This window comes from Mandrillus leucophaeus, unplaced genomic scaffold (genome assembly GCF_000951045.1).
Source record: "Mandrillus leucophaeus isolate KB7577 unplaced genomic scaffold, Mleu.le_1.0 Scaffold719, whole genome shotgun sequence".
Lineage (NCBI taxonomy): Eukaryota > Metazoa > Chordata > Mammalia > Primates > Cercopithecidae > Mandrillus > Mandrillus leucophaeus.
Window position 1 is genome coordinate 335,994 of NW_012107797.1, and position 19,065 is coordinate 355,058.

General features: G+C 38.0%; 1 protein-coding gene across 2 annotated transcripts in view; it reads right to left on the reverse strand.

The window, feature by feature from the left end:
* Nucleotides 1–1,429: 1,429 nt before the first annotated feature.
* The window catches only part of LINS (lines homolog (Drosophila)), a 29,489-nt gene continuing 11,853 nt past the window's right edge, over nt 1,430–19,065 (reverse strand). Inside the window, exons 2-8 of one of the 2 annotated variants that reach the window (XM_011965251.1) lie at nt 13,084–13,198; nt 8,735–9,231; nt 8,550–8,639; nt 7,186–7,327; nt 5,844–6,434; nt 4,104–4,275; nt 1,430–2,316 (exon numbers count right to left, since the gene is read on the reverse strand). In XM_011965251.1, the coding sequence (XP_011820641.1) occupies nt 1,437–2,316; nt 4,104–4,275; nt 5,844–6,434; nt 7,186–7,327; nt 8,550–8,639; nt 8,735–9,133 (2,274 nt within the window). In that variant the 5' untranslated portion in view covers nt 9,134–9,231; nt 13,084–13,198 and the 3' untranslated portion in view covers nt 1,430–1,436. The remainder of the gene's footprint in view (nt 2,317–4,103; nt 4,276–5,843; nt 6,435–7,185; nt 7,328–8,549; nt 8,640–8,734; nt 9,232–13,083; nt 13,199–19,065) is intronic. The other variant, XM_011965250.1, reaches the window with a different exon arrangement.

Below are 19,065 nucleotides of genomic sequence, written 5' to 3' on the forward strand. Positions count from 1 at the left end.
TAACACTGGTACTTCACTGTTATTTTAATCAGCAACCTTCTATTTAGCTCCACTGTTTTTTCCATTTCTACCTGAATTAAGTACTAAACTGTTTCAAATACCATAGCCTTAATCTGTATTTTAATGTCTGGTAGGTTTAGTCTTTATTCTGTTTCTCTGCAAAGAGATCATTTTAAAAAAAATTTACAGGCAATACTTTAGACTGCCTTAATGCAAGACTTAGCAGCACAATGTAGCTATTGCTCCTATTACACAAACATATTAAAATTGACTTTACTGCTTCCCTTCAAGAGTATGGAACACAATTATTCATGTCACAATTTTAAATAGGAAAATCATATAGTGATTAAAATTTTTTTTAGAAAGAATCATGTTCATACAGTAGGCCAGGTATAATAACTTCTCAAAGAAATGGCTAAGGTTTTACATTTTTAATATATCACTTTCTGTGTAAATATCCCAGAAGGAAATAGTAACTATATTTGGTTAGTGACCCTCCTGGATTCAAGTCCATCAAGAACACGTGAAAGTGACCTTATCTGGAATTAGGGTCTTTGCAGCTGCAATCAAGTTGAGACCATACTGGATGAGGGTGGGTTCTAATCCAATGACCGATGATGTCCTTGTAGGAGGGAAACTGGACACTGACACAGGAAAATGCTATGTGAGGCAGGAACTGGAGTGATGCCGCTACAAGACGAGGGACACCATGGATGGTTGGCTGCCACCAGAAGCCAGAAAGGGGCAGGGAGGGATTCTTCTCCAGACCCTGAGAGCACTGCCCTGCTGAACCTTGAGTTTGGATTCTGGCCTCCGGAACTATGAGAATAATTTCAGGTGTCTGAAGCTGCGGCACATGTGGCAAGTTGTTACGGCAGCCCTAGTTAAGAAGCGTGATCACCACCCCTGATTTTGTATCAGTTTGAACTGTCATAAATCTCCAGTGGTATATAGGTATATTGAGTGACTTGTCACTTGATATCTCTTTTTCAGTCACTAGGTTGCTTCCAATAAGGCAAAAAGTAAGAACTTGTTTAGAAAACCCAGCCGGGCACAGAGGCTCATGCCTGCAATCCCAGCACTTTGGGAGGCCAAGGCGGGTGGATCACTTGAGGTCAGGAGTTCAAGACCAGCCTGGCAACATGGTGAAACACCCGTCTCTACTAAAATACAAAAATTAGCTGGGTGTGGTGGCGGGCACCTGTAATTCCAGCTACTCGGGAGGCTGAGGCAGGAGAATCACTTGAACCAGGGAGGTGGAGGTTGCAGTGAGCTGAGATTGTACCACTGCACTCCAGCCTGGGTGACAGAATCAGACTCTGCCTCAAAAAAAAAAAAGGAAAACCCTTTTGTGGTGATTATTTTATACTATTATTTCATTGAGACATAATTTATATTAAGGAAAAACAATTCCTGGAAAACAAAATGCCAATGTTTTACAAAGTGTTCATAGTTTTATTACTTATCACTTCTATGTATTTTAACAACTTCAAAAGTGCAGTTGGATTATATGGGAAAAGATTTTTCTTTTGCAAACGGCAGATGGCATCTTGTAGCTCCTGGAAGCATTTTACTATTGTGTAAAATATTCCCACTTCAGAGACGACATCATTTGGGGCTACTTCACAATCAAAGGAGAAGTCAGTATCAAATTCTTTCAGAAACAGAGGCCTTGATGGAGGCTCAAGGCTAAATTCTTCTTTATCTCTGCTTGTCCCAGCTGCATCCTGAATCTCCATAGTTGCTTGTTGGTGTAAAGATGTCTGTTTACTGTTAGCTAAACACTGGTCTGTAGATTCCACTTCAGAATCATCAGAGCTGTCGTAATCTACCAGACTTTGAGAGGCCCGGGGGGAAGACAGACTAGAAGTACACATGGTGTCAGTCCCCTTGGACATCATAGCTTTCAGTGGTTCAGAGGGAGCATCGGAAGCCCAGGAGTGCCGAGCACACACATCTATGTGACTATGAGGAGCAGTCAAATGATGGGGTATTGTTCGGTTGGTGCTTTGGTCTTGGACAAGTAAGGGGACACAGTCACAAATACTTATGTCATATTTAGATTCAGTTGCATCAAAGTTATTGCAAATGGTGAAAAAATTATCCCAGTCCTTTTGCAGTAATTTTAAATATCTAACAAAATATTCAAGAAAACAGGTTTCTGATGAAATCAAAAAGTCAAGAAGAACTGTAGAATCAAATCCTATATTTTTTAAGAAGAACAAGAAAATACAGTGAGGATTGTAGCCATTTTCATGTGTGTGATGGTCCCACATTTCTTTTCCTTGGGTCAAGCTTTCAGTGGCTTCACATCCTCTGAAAATGAAGATAATGGAGAATCCAGATTAACGACCTTACAAAAATAAACAGTTTTAACAGATATAATTCACATACTATAAATTAACCTATTAGATTACTTTTAAATCTATGCATCACTTCTTAAAAGAAAAAATTTCAAAACCTATTCCTTTCCCCATAAGCTCTAAATAAGTCCGACTCAGTAAAGCAAAATCCACTGACTTCGGCAGTTCCAGTTTTTGTCTGCCCAATAAAAGTTCTCTGTCATCCTTTCTCTTGACATCAGAATTCCTCATTCTTACAGGTAACCAATTCCATGTGGTAAGATAATTCCTAAACCTCCTTCCTTACCCTCCTCAACAAGGGTGGGCATGGTGACCCAGGCTGACCAATCAGAACACTCCATGCTCCTGGCCACCATGACTGGTTCTGACAAGGCTCTGTAACCCAAGTGGGTTAAATCAGATCTCTCCTGGGACTTTTGCTGGAGCTATGGAAGATTATAACTGTAGGGCTGAGGTAAGCCTTGAACTGCTGGTGGCCATGCCTTGAGAATGAATTCAAAACTGTGAGACAGAGAAAAAGAGAAGTGACTGATGACTTGATTATAGTCCCTGTACATACCTAACTCCAACTTGACCCTTTAGAATTCCCAGTTATGAGCCAATAAACTTTGGTTTTCGCTCAAATTAGAGTTGGTTTCCATCATTTACAACCAAAAAAATCTTAACAAATACAACTACATCTGAAAAAAGTATCTATGTTGTAAGCACATGCCTCTCTGGACACACCGAACTGGAATTAAGAAAGTCAGAAATTCACATACAAAGTAAGTTTAATTCAGGGGTTTCCACTTCCTGAGGAGTAAGGAGCTAACTTTGAGTACAATTAAGATATACTCTTACAGGCGTGTGCATTTTCAGACTGAATTTGTATTTGACCGTTTTGAACCTAATTCAAATCACATGCAGGAATTTTGTGTTCTTGATTAGAATCTTTTGAAAATTGGCCCCAAACACTTAAGAGTCTAAGAGCAGCCATTGCCAGCAGTGTCATAATACAAGTAAGTACTGGCAGCACAACACTGCACCACAGATCATTAGCAAGAAATCCCTTTCTCCCAGGCCAAGAAAGAAATGGAAATAAAACAAGTATGTGAGTGTTTTAATAAAGCAGAAGCAGAAACAGTGGAAAAGGTCATCAGTTATTAGCTTCATAACCAATTACAGATATTTGCCACAAGAAGATATTATCTCAAGTACAGCTATTTTAATAAAGCAGAGACAATCAGTATAAATCATCAGTAACATAACCAATTTCAGACATTTGCCTCAAGAAGGTATCAGCCCAAATTCAACTGAATATTGAAACGAAAATTCAGAACAGCTCCTTTTGACTATTTCTAAGTTTGTATTCACCTTTACAAAAGCAAAGATCATCTTACTGAAGCTTAACACAAAAAAGTAAGTCTTAGGGGTGAAAAGAGGTCTTAAATGAACAACAATTAGGATTCAGAGAAGTGTATTGACTTACTGAAGACTAAATCAGAAGCCATGGTTTTAGATACCAGTCTACTTATACTACCTGAGATCTGCCCAGCCAGCCAAGTTTTCACAGTGATGCAAATGCAGTCTCCTTTTCATTGTAAGTCAGGGTTAAAGAAAGGAACTGCAACTTATGAGGAAACCACAGGATGTTTTACCCCAAATGATGCAAAGTAAGCAACACGCCCAGCAAATTCTCAGAAATGTTTTCTGCTTTCCTGACTTGTAGGCCGTTCAATAAATACTTTAAAATACACTAACCTGGTCAGTGTTAAGTAGATGCCCAGTGATGCCTTGGCAGCCTCCAGCATGTCATCGTCTTGTTCTATGAAAACTCTAGACAGCCATTTGCATGGATTGTGTAATTGCAGAGAGGGCTGAAGGTGAGGCTTTAAGAAGGTCAATAACTCAGACATGAACCTCTGTAAATCAACTTCAAAAAATGCAAATTTCAAACTATAGGCAATAGTTCATGAATGAATTAATATCTTGCCTATATATAAACTCATAGTGCCTAGACTACCTTAAGATGCAATTATCCTAATTCACTTTCAAAAAGTCATCAGGAATCAGTTAGGAATCATCTTTATTTGGCAAATGAGGACATGGAGGCTCATTCCAGAGCATACATTTAAAATGTACAGCTAGATCATCTATTCGCAACAACTGCCAAATAACTGTCTCTCAGAAATAAAAGCTATGTGATTTCTTGCTAAAAGCAGATAAATAAATGAGCAGACCACAAAGATCACTTCTCGGATGCCAGAGCTGTCTGTTACTAGAGGCAAGAATGCGACCAAGCAAAAATAATTTTGTCTTCAAAATAACAGAAAAACATTTTTTGTTTGTTTAGAGCATAGAAGTACTACTATTAAGCACAAAAATAAAAAACATTTTAGGTAGTTTTAACTACAATTTAAAACTGAATTATATAACAGGTGCCATCTAGTGTTATAAATTATAACTGCACAGAATTATAACTAATGTGTAGTTATTAGAAGCTAAATTATATCCAAAGCAATTCAGTGATGTCACTGCTCACATTCAAACTTTTCACTGAATCTGTATGCTGCTTGTTTAGAGACATTTACTATTCATTTTTCTCAAGTAAAATGGAAGACTTTGAACTCCTGTGTTACTATCCTGGAAATTATATATGTAACAATTTCTTTATCAATATAACTTCTCATATATTAGCTTCAAATCAATATCTAATTTTCAATAATCTACATTAGTAGAATTAATAATTGTATGAAGGATTAATATAAATGGGGTAGGGAAATGGAGGCGGGAGGATCGCTTGAGATCAAAAGGTTGAGGCTGCAGTGAGCCTGGGCAACAGAGCAAGACCCTGCCTCAAAATAAACAAACAAACAGTAAACATAACAATAACAAAGAAATAATAACTAACAATAGTAACAACACTTAAGTGGGAGTGAATACATTTTTCTTTAATCTCTCTGTCTCCTCACTCTCTTTCTCTCTCTCTCTGACAGGATTTCCATCTGTTGCACCAGGACTGGAGTACAGGTGTGCGATGGATCGCAGCTCACTGTAGCCTTGATCTCCCAGGATGGGACCTCCCAGGTTGGGACGGGAGGAATAGCATGGGCCGAAGGCGGACCAGGGCTGCAGTGGGCCATGGTCATGCAACTGCACTTTAGATTTTTTTTAAAAAAGAAGGATTAATATAAATAAAATGCTATAAATACTTGAATATGAATTTCCATCACTTACTTTGAGATGACTCAACAGCAAGTTTTTTAAACCTAAATCATTCCTTATACTTTACAAATTCATTGTAGCCACAAAAAGCTGACATGTTTCTTAAAGGTAAATCCAGTTCTCTTTTTTTTTTTCTTTTGGAAAATGTAGCAAGTTATAAATAGGATAACATACAGCTTAAATTAGTGGAATTTATATTAGTCCTGAGATTTGATAATTATGAATTACTATACTTAATAATTACACGCTGCATACAAAAGGAGTTTGGGGAATTACCTTTCATTTCACTTGCTGACGAACAATTCTGAAACTTGATTTCCAAAGATTTCATTATAACTAAGCTTGCTGCTCTAAGGATCACATGATCTGGACTAGTGATATGTGCACATCCAGGTTGAACTTCATCACCTCCAAAAAAGGAATGTTTTCCATAAACAGACAGTGTCTTCAACAATCCTGAATTCACAGCTTGCAAAACGGCATTAGCTAAAGCCAGCATGTCCATTGCTACATGACGGTCTGGTGGCATTAGGGGAGGTACAGATCCACGACAAAGGTCTTCACCCACTTTAAAGAGAAGGCATTTTTTGAGGAATATGATGACCTTCCTTTTGACAAAAGCCTGAATAGGCCAGGTAATAACTTCTAGCATGCAAGATGGTTTCAAAAATAAAATCCTCTGGCAAGTGAAATGTAACTTCAGGTAGATTCTGGAGGCTATGAGAAGCTCAAGCAACTCCAGGAAACATATCAGGATGTTTACTATTTTAGAAGTATCCTGGCAGTTTTCAAAATGCTGAGAGAATAAGGAATTGTAAAACACTTCAAAAATAGTGTCGAAATGAGTCAGGAACTGCTTTAGAATTTCTGCAATTATAAAAATAGGAATTATAAACAGGGAAAATGCAGTCTTCTTCAAATAATTTTACAATTCAGTTTTTATAAATATCACTTTATAAGATGAAAAAACAGATTTGGAATGTTTACCTCTAACATTAACAAATGAGGTTACACAGAGTAATGGCTAAGAACCACAGTTAAAATTCATTTTATGGTCAGGTGCAGTGGCTCACAACTGTAATCCCAGCACTTTGGGAGGCCGATGCTGGTGGATCACTTGAGGTCAGGCGTTTGAGACCAGTCTGGTCAACATGGTAAAACCCTGTGTCTACTAAAAATACAGAAATCAGCTGGGTGTGGTGGTGAGCACCCATAATACCAGCTACTCGGAAGGCTGAGGCAGAAGAATCACCTGAACTCGCAAGGCAGGGGTTGCAGTCAGCCAAGATCATGCCATTGCACTCCAGCCTGGGCAACAAAGCAAGACTTGTCTCAAAAAAATAAAAACAAAAAAAAAAAAACCAAAAGAAATTCATTGTACGAATATCAGTAGCATCAAACAATGCAAGGGATTTACGACCATGAAAAGTTTTACTTTTTTCCTTATGCTTTTTTCTTTTAAAACAGGTTATCCTCAATCAAAATATATTGGAAGAGACTGAGTTTTTCATTACTTTAAGACAGATCAGATGTTCCAAAGTAAGTTTTGTTTCTCATTATAAATACAATACTCCCAGGAGCAAGATGACGATTGTTTATGGGGCCATGTAATCCATACCTGTTTTTTGTGAACATGAATCTTTAAAGATTTCTTTTATTATTGCTGTAAGAGTCCAGAGGCAGTATATTGCTTTATTACTCTCAGAGTATTCAGAAAGATTTTTCTGGCAAAAAGCAACCCAGGAATTACTTAAGGTTATCTGCAAGTGAGAAAATAAAGAAAGTAGTTAAGGGAGGCCGAGACAGGCTGATCACGAGGTCAGGAGATCGAGACCATCCTGGCTAACATGGTGAAACCCTGTCTCTACTAAAAAATACAAAAAAACTAGCCAGGCGAGGTGGCGGACGCCTGTAGTCCCAGCTACTCGGGAAGCTGAGGCAGGAGAATGGCGTAAACCTGGGAGGGGGAGCTTGCAGTGAGCTGAGATCCGGCCACTGCACTCCAGCCTGGGCGACAGAGCGAGACTCTGTCTCCAAAAAAAAAAAAAAGTAGTTAAAATACAATATTTTCTTTACATAACACAACTGTATACCACATTGTTTACACATTTGGTCAAAAGAAGTATGATAATATGTGGTAAACTGAGGAGGAACAGAAATATCCTAATATAATTTAAGTAAAAAATTTGAATATGCCATAGAAATAAAATAAAAAAGGAAGATGAAAACGTTAGCAGTGTTATCTCTAAGTGGTGAATTTTTTATTTTAATTTGCTCTTTATACTTTGTCTATTTTCCAAATTTTCTACTATAATATCACTTTTTATATTCAGGAAAAAGTTATTGAAAGAAGCAAGAGATTATGGTCGAAAAGTCAGTAGATACTTCATTTGTTTAATTCAGAGATAAGAGAAAAACTCAACTCTGAATTTGTTTATATTGTTTTACATTATGCTGAGGATTGTTGTTAGAATTTACATTAAACCTGTGAAAATAGGCTTGTTCTCAAGAGGTAGTTCCTAAATCTTTTTAGGGGAAAGGGGTCCACCTAGTAGTTTGAGAATATGCAGAAAGTTATGGACTCTTACGTGAAACTCACCTCTCAGGTTAAGAATCTGATTAAGATTGACAACATATTTAAGACTCTAATCCTTGACACAAATAATCTATTCTATTCTTAAATTTTTATGGTTTTACATATGTTATTATGTGAGCAAACGTCTTATTAATACAAACATTTGAAGGGTAAAAATCAAATGTCAAAGAGCAATTTTAAAGAAACTATAAGAGAAACAAGTTGGGTGCCATGGCTCTCGTCTTTAATCCCAGCACTTTGGGAGGTTAAGGCAGGAGGATTGCTTGAGCCCAGAAGTTTGAGACCAGAGTGGGCAACACACTGAGACCTTGTCTCCACAAAACATTTAAATTAAAAAAAAAAATTAAGAAAGAGAAATAATAATGCACTTTGATTACTTATCTTACCTTTTCTCTCAATTGGAAATAGAGAAGCAATGCAAGGCACTGTGCGGCCATGTGACATAACAATTTATCTGAATTTTGGAACATACAGATCTAGAGGAAAACAAATACAATTAACCACTATTGCTGAATGTTCTTAAAATTTTTATTTTAAATATCTAGATCTTTAAAAAAAACAAATGGCTTACTAATTTAGAATCAACTTTGGCTGATTCTAAGAGAATTTTAATTATATCTCTGTATTTCTCCTTTGCATGGAACTCAGTTTTGACAGACAATATCCGGGTTGTCATCACTTTGATCACTGTTAACTGAAGGAGCATTACTTCTCTGGAACTGCTCATCAGAGAGTTGGTCTTCAAACATGCAGGTGCTACAGCAATGGGAGCCACACCGACAGAGATAGGCTGATGCCTGCCCTGGATACCATAGGTGTTTGCCCATTCTAAGGAGGTGGCTGTAGAGCAATCTTGATCTGAAACTCCTGGGTTGAGATAAAAGATGTAATCATGGCTGTCATTTTCAAGTGTGACTCCAAGAAGTACCTTCTTGTATAACTGTTCTAAAACTTCACAGAAAACTTTCATTTTGACTTCCAAAATGTTTAAGAAGGTCAACAACTCCAAGTTGTAAACATTAAATCTCAGAGGTGCAATGAATCTCTAAGATGTTTCTTCAGTGAAACCTAAAATAGGAAAAGTAATAAAAAAATTCTAAGTGCTATACACTTATTACAAGAGAAAGCAACTGTTTCCACTTAATCACCAACTCTCTCAAGTTAAAGGGTATGCTGACTGCTTAATTTTTAAAATGGAAAATTGTAACAGGAACATTATTTCAAGACCTTAACAATGAAACGTATGCTTTCCACACAGATTTGAGAGCATAAAATTATGTTTAATTTTAACACAGCAGAAACTTGAGCTTCCCTCTAACAGTTTTCAATGGCTATCAGGGTTTCTTAATCTTGGCACTATTAATATTTGGAGCCAGATAACTTTGTGGTGGGGAGCTGTTTTGTGTATTATAAGATGTCTGGCAGCATTCCTGACCTCTACCTTCTACACACCCAAAGCACTTCCCACCTGACCTGCCAGATTTTGACAACCAAAAAAATGTCTGCAGACATTGTCAAATGTCCCCTGGGGGACAAAATCACAACAACTGAGAACCACTGAGCTAATTCAAATTCACTAACCTTCACCTCCAATTTATAGATAAAAATTTAAAGTTAGACTGCTATATGGTCAAACTAGATTATGGCTATTGCCAATGAAATTCCAACTTAAAATGCATCAATATCAGAAGCAGCAAGTAGTTACTATAGAGGGAGTATGGCAAGGAAAAACTTAGGACTTTGGCATAAGCAAAAGAGATTACTGAATACCATGACAATGGAATGCTGGAGCCTCTGGGAACAATCTGACCCTGGGGAGGAAGGGGGTTTTCCTCCTTTCATTGCCTTTGAGCTATTTCACACCTCAAATAATTCTTGTCCAGAGATATGTGAATAACTGTCTGACAAAGAGGCAACCCTCTCCCTAGCGGGAAAAATCAGTTTTGCTTCCATCTGTAAACTCATTTTAACATTCCTTCACTCTACATAGATTTCATGGTTTTCTTACTGCTCCTTTAAACAGGTTGTGCCTGGTTCCCTTACTAAAAAGGTAAATAAAATCTTTGATACGTGGTCATTTTATACGGGTTGTGATTTTGCACTCTTGAAATTTACCCTTTAACAAAATTACAGACTTCTCTGCCCTGACCCATTTATAGACACCCTTCCCATCTTCAACTTCCAAAAGACTTCGGAAGGCTACCATTTATACTGGGTCTTCCGTCTACAATATGGCCCACTAGCCTAGTCTTGGTCTTTAATGGCTGGCTTCTTCCCGATTTAGCCTGAATTTCAATTGTTGATTACTCCACAACACAAAGCTGCCCTGTTTTAGTCCTTTCATGGAGAAATAAATATTAAGAAACCTATAGATTTTAAAGTTATGAATGAAACTTTTGATAAGTTTTCTCGGAATCACACTTTCAACCTGTGGTATGCATCCCATATGATTTATTAATACAAACGTTCGTAATGTTGTTCCATCTGACAGTGTTACACTTTATCTTAGCCCTGAGTGCTCTCAGAAGGCCAGAATGGATAAGCACCACACCCTTTTTTAAACCAAGAAACGGTTAACCAGAAAGGACCAACTGAAATACAATTCCCAAATAGGACCTACTTCTACCCTTCCTTGATGACTCCCGTTTTATTAATCCCTACCTTTTCTCCTTCCTCTTCAAGAGGTTTCCCATTAGTGAACATTCTCCCTATTGCAACTGCCTGAACAAAATAATCTCCTTAATTGCCTGATATATCATCTGTCACACATCAGAAATTAGGTCTTCATGTTCCACCTCAAAGTCTAATTCCATTGCACTTACTTTATATTTTAGTTATAATATTTCTTTTCAAACTACTGATACTATAAAACAGAATATTTTGTTTTAATTACTATCACATGCTCAACTCTTTTAGTAAAAATTTCAGCAACAAATGGAATTATTTTTATTTAAATGCTATAGCAATAAAAATACTTCCAATAATATTCTTATGGGTCACTAAGTCCTTAAATTTTACCAAAATGAGAATGAAATTGCTATCTGACCCAGTTTCAATCCACACAAAGGGCAATTTCATATGGCTCAATCATTTTAGCACACCAACCAAAGTGAATGCCAGTAAATAAAATATTCCAGGGGGTTGATGGGCTGTTTTCTCTCATGGTGGGACCCAGGTTCTTTGGTAAGAGTGATTGTGAGAAATTAGACTGAAAGGTTGTAAACTTTAAGAAATGCAGATTCAAAATGAGCCTTTAGAGGCAGAGGGGGGAAAAAAAGCCTTGGGGTTATGAGAGGAAGAAATAAACTCAGTTTCTTCCACTATTCTCTTCCAACATGCTTCTGACCTCAGATGTGTGAAGATTTCTCCCCACCAGCCAGTAAGCAAACAAAGCAACTCTGCACAGACCACTACTTGGGCATCCTCCAATTCAATTCTACATTATCTACCTGGGGATACCATCAGATCACACAGATTGAAGACTGAGCCACAATTCTAATGCCAATTGCAAGCCCCAGGATGTTTCACCTGTGCTTCTGATCAACTGGCTCTAAATCGGAGTTCCCCTGACTTCTCCTTTGGGTTTGATTAATATGTTACGGCAGCTCACAGAAATCAGAAAAACATAACCATAAATTCTTCCCTCCCCTACTCGACTGGCTAAGGACAAAAGAAGCCCACTCAGGCTCCACATCCTATCATTACAGTTCATGGCTGTCACTCTAGTGGAACGAGAAGCATGGGAAAGCGTGGTCTTACCAAATTATACAGATGCTGAAAGTTGGGGATTACACCCAGGTATCAAAGGAAAGCTCACAGCAAGCCATCACCTCTGGAGGAAAAGTATACAAAGCAGCACCAGTGCCCACCTAAGGTCAGAGACGTCTGATACTCTAAGATTGGACTCCAAAGGGGAACACCCCACGGGGATCCTCTGGACTTCAATCTCTACAAAGGGGATGCCCTTGGCAGAGGTTCTGAGGTCTAGTACTAAACTCTCCTTAGAACTTTCTCTCGTAGTTGCAATACTGTTTGGCCCCAATATTGTTTGGAATCTGGAGTTTGCCGTTGAATGGGAAAGTGGGATGGTGTTGCATGTATTCAGGCTTTTGTGCTGCTGTTCTAAGCAGAGGGCCTGGTTAATGTGTGGTGCTCTTGTTTGGAACTGTTTGGCCCCAGTGTCCTTTGGGGTCTGGGGAGGTTTGGCGTTTAAAAATCAAACTGCCATGGAAAATGCTTTACTCGAAATTTTGGTTCACAGCCTTCATGGGATTATTTATTGCGGCAAATGAAGTAAAACCAGTGAGCTTGTATTGCTATCTCACGGCTAAGGTTCCAAGCTATTGGATCTTGGTTCGTGTATGTGTATACATGTCTAGATGTGTTTATTTGTATGTACATTTGTTGTTATATGCTGTGTTTACTGAACTGACTTATAAGAGTGCTCATACATTAACTAAGTCTAAGCAATTTTTAAGTTCACGTGACTTAAAGTATAACTTTACTAAACAAGCTGGCTTTAAAATTACTGGTAAAATAAAAACAAATGCCTTCAGAACTATCAGCATACATTTTTTGTCTGGTTTTATGTTTGTCTTCGCTAGATATTTTGAGATGTCAGCGTTTGGCATAGAAGATTATAAAACTATAAACCTAGCCAAAACAAAATGATCTTGGTTAGCGTGACTTTTTTTTTTTTTTTTGACAAATCAGAGAAATCTGTGAAAGGAAAATATCTTGGGCCCCCAAAATCACTAAGCTAAAGGGAACATTCAAGCTGGGAATTGCTTAGGGCAAATGTGTGTCCCATTTTACTCAAAGTCATCCCTCTGGTCATTGAGATAAATGCATATCTGATTGCCTCCTTTAGAAAGGCTAATCAGAAACTCAAGAGCATGCAACTGTTTGTCTCTCACCTACCTGTGCCCTGGAAGCCCCCCCTCCCCACTCCCCTTAGAGTTGTCCCACCTTTCTGGACTGAACCAATGTTCATTTTACATACCATGATTGATGTCTGATGTCACCCTTGTTAAAACTGAAAGAACTGAGCATAGTGAATGGGATAAATGTTTTAGGTAAACTTTTTGTGTAAATTAAATGCTTTGAGTTATTTTTGATGCTCATTTAATATCTGGGTCATTTCCAATAAAGAAAGGGATGTGATATGGGGAAGTATGTTTCTAAATTGTGGAACTGTTCTTATCTATAAATGCCCACATCTGATGGTTCAGAATTTCTTGCTTTTTGGGGTTTCACACAAGTTTTAGGTTACTAAGGATAAGAATTCTAGTTAACACATAATTCTGTAGATAATATGTGCCGAAAAGTTTATATTACTAGTGAGAAACATAATAATTTTGTCTAATTCAGAAGTTATCTAAAAGTTAGTTCAGATTACAGATTTGAAAAGGTTATTTATGAAATACCATAGTAAGAAACCAGTAAGTAGTGGAGAAAGATGTGGAAAAGGTTTAGATAATAAAATATTCTTTAAAACCTGATAGAGAATTGGAGACATTTGGCTAATTAATGTTTTCAGTTAAAGCTCTTAGTCTTGATTAAAATAAAGTAAGTATTGTAAAGAAATGCAGCCAGGTTCAATGGCTCACGCCTGTAATCCCAGAACCTTTGAAGGCCGAGGTGGGCAGATCACGAGGTCAGGAGATCGAGACCATCCTAGCCAAAATGGTAAAACCCTGTCTCTACTGAAAATACAAAAATTAGCTGGGCGTGGTGGCCCGCACCTGTAGTCCCAGCTACTCGGGAGGCTGAGGCAGGAGAATTGCTTGAGCCCAGGAGGCGGAGGTTGCAGTGAGCCAAGATCACACCACTGCACTCCAGCCTGGCAATAGAGGGAGACAGTGCCTCAAAAATAAAGAAAATAAAAAAATTTTTTAAAAAAGCATTAGCAGTTTGGCAATTCTTTAATATAGTTAAGCCTGAAGCTGGATTTAATGTAGAGCCAAATTTCACATACGTGCACGCATTGCTTCACACTATGTTTACTGTTTTGCATGGATAGTGCTGGCACTGAAGTACTTATTGGTCATGTGCCTAGAGTGAATTTCTTGATTGCACAGGATGTATAATGATACTGGTGAACTTAAGGAAACTGAATTGTGTAATAGTAACTAAATATTCATTATGTGGGTTTTTTGGGGCCCTGGGTAACACTGTAGCCTCCAAGATAGACTCAGTAGGAAAATTTATGGTTGGTTTTCTGCTTCTTTGTGCTTCTAGTTTTCATTTGTTTGCTGTTTATTCTCCTCTGGGCTTTTCTCGTGTATGCATATATATAAAACCAGGATTTTTTAACGTTCCTAAGTGGAAGGCTTTTATTTGGTTCTGTGGGTATTTTGTTTCCTATGGGTTTCTAGAAAGTCATCATTTGTCCCATTTATCTGGAATTCCTAGGCTACCTTTGTTGGGCCTACAGGAATTAATGGAGCACACCAGCTTTTTAATCTTAAACTAACTTTTTTGGAGTTTAGGCTTCCTGATACTTTAAGTGTCTTGATTATACTTTTGTAAATAGAATTTGAGTCATATTTCTCACTCTGCCTAATTTCTCCAAAATTTGTAAACCATTTGTGAATATTCTTAACTCATGTGAATGTGTTTGTTTGCATTACAGTTGACTAGGGTCACTAGGGTTGCTTAGGGAGAAAGAGCCCAGAAATCTGGCATGCCATCAAAAGGGCAAGAATTTCTTAGTAGTTAGACTCTGGCCTCTCTCTCTATGCAAACTGGTTAAATGAAAGGTAAATGTCACTGTTTATCTCCTCTATAAAGTTTTAATTAATACAAAAGGAATTCTGAGGCTGGTTGTAAGCTGTAGTGAATCTGGTTGCTTTGTGTGTCTTCCTGTGTTGTTCTGTCATAGAGGGGTACCTTAGGATAAACTGTGTGTGTAGGGCCCCAAAAGCCCACTGATCAAGATGGCCCAGCAAATTGGTCAGTCATGTCCTTGGGAGTTTGACCTTGTAACTATGTGGCTGTACTTTCTCTTTTCACAATGGTGGCCCGGTTTAGGGTTCAATTCCTGGCTCAGGGAATGAATCCTTTATGTTATACCTGTGTATTTATATGCGTTGTGTGTATAATATAAAAGAGCTTTAATTAACTGGTTAATTAAGAGCTTAAATCAAATATTTTGTCAGAAAAGTAAAAAGTGTAATGCCTTTCATTTAGTTCATGTGACTTAAGTAATCTCTGGGAAATAAAGACAGTTTTAAACAGTATTGGTAAAATAAAAATATCTTCACAAATGTAAACACTTGGTCTAAATTATGCAGGTCAGATATTAGATTTGCTAAATGCTTTAAGGTCACAAACTGCTTCTTTGACTTTTAAAAATTCCTTAATTTACTCTGGAGCATTAGATTCTAGATAAATCTTGGGGACATGTGAAATGAGATATGCCCTCTAGCTATGCAAAGAAGGTTTTATATAAGAAAGGATCTTGTATGATAAATTCTTGTCCTAAAGTAAAATAACTGCTAGTTTAAAAGAGGGATGTTTAGGACAAGTCAGAAAGTCCAAGCATGTAATAGATGGTCTGTGTAAGTCACAAAAGAATTTATGAAAAAGAATTTATGCAAGAAATGTTGTACAATTTAAAGGTGATTAGGCCTCCTAAATGCTTTGTAAATGCCACTATGACTCTTAACTGTACAATTTGACTGTTTTACAGCTAGGTAGGGCCTGGGACACATGGAGTTAGATGCTAGAAAGAGTCAGACTTTATCCGCATTTCTTTCTGGGTTCTAGGCGCCTCACACCTAGTACTTAATTAAAACCCCAAACTTATCAAAGTTTTCACCAAAAGTAAAAGTCACTAAGAGTTAACATTGTAACATGTAACTGAGACTACTGAAGAAACAGTTTTACATGCAAGGTGTGTAAGAAAAGTGAAAGGTGTTGTTCATAAAAGACTATAAGAAAGCACGGGAATGTACATTTTTGCCTAGTTTAAAGGGTTAAAAAACAGAAATAACCAAATTTCCTTGTATAAAGCAGCTAACACAACTAGAACAAGAATGAATTAAATACTTTAAGAAAATACTTTTTATCAGATTTTCATGTTAAACCAGCTAATACTGAAATTGTTTAGATATACATTATGAATGAACTCCACGATCTAAGTCAAATTACCTTATGATAACCCATCAGTTACTAGTGCTATGCAGCTAATTTGGAGAAACAACTGGCATTCAAGAGGATATAAGTCTAATATTAACTAAGCATGGACTCACTGAGAACCAGGATGGTCACCTTGTCCTTTCCAAGTCCTTAAAGCTTTTATTATTAAAAGTTCTGCATTCGATGACTCATCACAGAAAAGATAAAATGATCCAAACTGAATATACTGGTGTGGTGACTTACAAATTACTGAAATAGTTTATAACCAATGTTTGGGCCCATATTCCTAGGAAAACAATCAAAGCTTCAGGTACATTTGGTCACCTGATGGGCCATCTAAACATTTTATAAAGTGATTTCATTCAATTGTTATTTTCAATGCATGTTTTCTGGTTGTATAAAAGCTCTCCTATGCAAGAAGGCTCATGTTATAAAACTAAGACATTATACCACGGTGTATTTTCACCAGGTAGAGAAAGTTTTTTATGGTTCACTGAGGACAATCAACCCCTTCACAATCTAGAACCTAAAGATTAGATCTTCTGAGAACATCAGAGAAAGATTTTCCTTGCCATCCGCATTGCAGCAAAATTTTGGAACCCTGAACTTTGGGTTCATAATCTCACAATCACAACTGAGGAGGGTCCCTCCACACTCTTGGAGCTGTACACCCACAGGAACCCTTAAGATAAAGCTAACCAAGGAAGTCTCTCCCCAGAAGAACATGGCATCCTTGATGTGAACAGCTTTTCCCAAGATCACAGATCAAGACTTCTACTATTATGAGACTCTTATCTTTGAATATTTTTTGTTTATGCCTCTAAGAACAACAGAAATGAAAAGGGGGTCTGTTGTATGCACTTATGGGGTACACTTTTATTTGTGAAGGATTTTGCTGCCAGCCTCATATATGAATAACCTTATACTTTGACAGATAAAATATGAAGGTCCAATGCAGGTGAGAAACTTTAATGGTACACACATTGCCTCATAATCAGTCAGAAACAGAACATTGGTTCACTCCTCTTAACCCATATCACGAGTTAAAGAGAACATTGCTAGGAGGCATTGAATCTTCTAGAAGGGCATCATTTGTTAGGTCCTTTTTGCATGGCCCTTTTCCATTGCAAAAGAAGCAATAATTAGAAATGCTTCCCTCATGATAGGCTGTATAACAGATTCTTCTGTAAAGGCTACAGTTACACAACAGACTTTAAATTCCCTTGTTAAAGTTATGATAGAAATGGCTGAACAGAGGAGCTGCTGGCACTTGTGGCCTATGGAGAAATACATCAAATGAAAAGTATAGAGATTCATTGTAGGGCATTAACAAAAAGACTGCTTGGTTAAATGAGTAGGCTCTTGAGCTCATTCTTTGATCTATTTGATTCTAGGTGGTTTGGTTTATGGGAATCCCGGGTAAGAAGCATACTCCAAACTCTTGGTATTATCCTCCCAATAGTCGTAACAATGGTCTTGGCCAGGCGTAGTGGCTCATACCTGTAATCCCAGCACTTTGGGAGGCCGAGGCAGGCAGATCACCCGAAGTCAGGAGTTTGAGACCAGCCTGGCCAACATGATTAAACCCTGCCTCTACTAAAAATACAAAATTAGGCAGGCGTGGTGGCACACACCTGTAATCCCAGCTGCTCAGGAGGCACTTGAACCCGGGAGGCGGAGGTTGTAGTCAGTCAAGATCGCACCACTGCACTCTAGCCTGGGCGAAAAGAGCAAAACTCTTGTCTCAAAAAAAAAAAAATAATAATAATAATAATAATAATAACAATAATAGTTTCCCTTGTGCACTGTATTCTCTTAAAGGTTTTAAATGCTTGCACACAGCCATCTCTAGAATGTCAAATGGTCTGTTTTCAACTGGAATGACAAGAGCTGAAAGAAATGTGTGAACATGAGGACACCATAACCTATGAATCACACACTGAGACCAGAAACCCAAAATGAAGGTAACTGAGAGAGGTGCTAAGGCCCTAAGTTTTGGTCACACTCTCACCTAAGTGAGAATCTGACCAAAAGGGGGAATTTTTTAAAACAAAATTATGGGAGGCCATTGTTTTGGACTGAACTCATGCACTAGGCCCCAACAAACCAAACCAAATCAAACCAAAATGGAGTTGCTTGCGTTAAGACATTAAGGAAACACATAGATCCTAGAACAGACTAGGTTTTGTTTTTCTCCTACAAATCTCTAAAAAATGTTCCTGGAAGCATAGGTATCCACTACCTGAAGTTCTCATTAAATCTTTTAACTAAATTCATTTCCTCTCGCCTAGAAACCATCAAGCTTCAGATGATCATGCAACAAAGGTTCCAGCCAGTTCCAGACACTACTCCTGGTCATCAAGAAGCTACCCTGCCTCCACTAGACAGAGTGGGGCGAGAGTTCCGTTGATTTCCAATAGGTAGGGACTATGCCCCAAGCCAGCATGAAGCAGTTACAGAAGACAGATCATCGGTCTCTCTGCCGCCATAAAGATTTATGGGGATCACATCTTTCTGGGGGGAATGAAGCAAAATAGGGTCTGGAGGTAGGAACATAAGGCTAATTCATGCTGACTTTCTAGAACTAAATCAAATGGAAACACTTTGTTGGAACCGAACTGTCGATTCCCTCCTGGGCAGGGGTCGCCGCGAAGGATCACCGACACGAGATTCACAGCAGAGAGTTATTTATTACTAGCGCGCTAGGGTCCCAAGCTCTAAGTTGGCCCTGGGACCCCGAGTGCTTGTTACAGGTTGTTT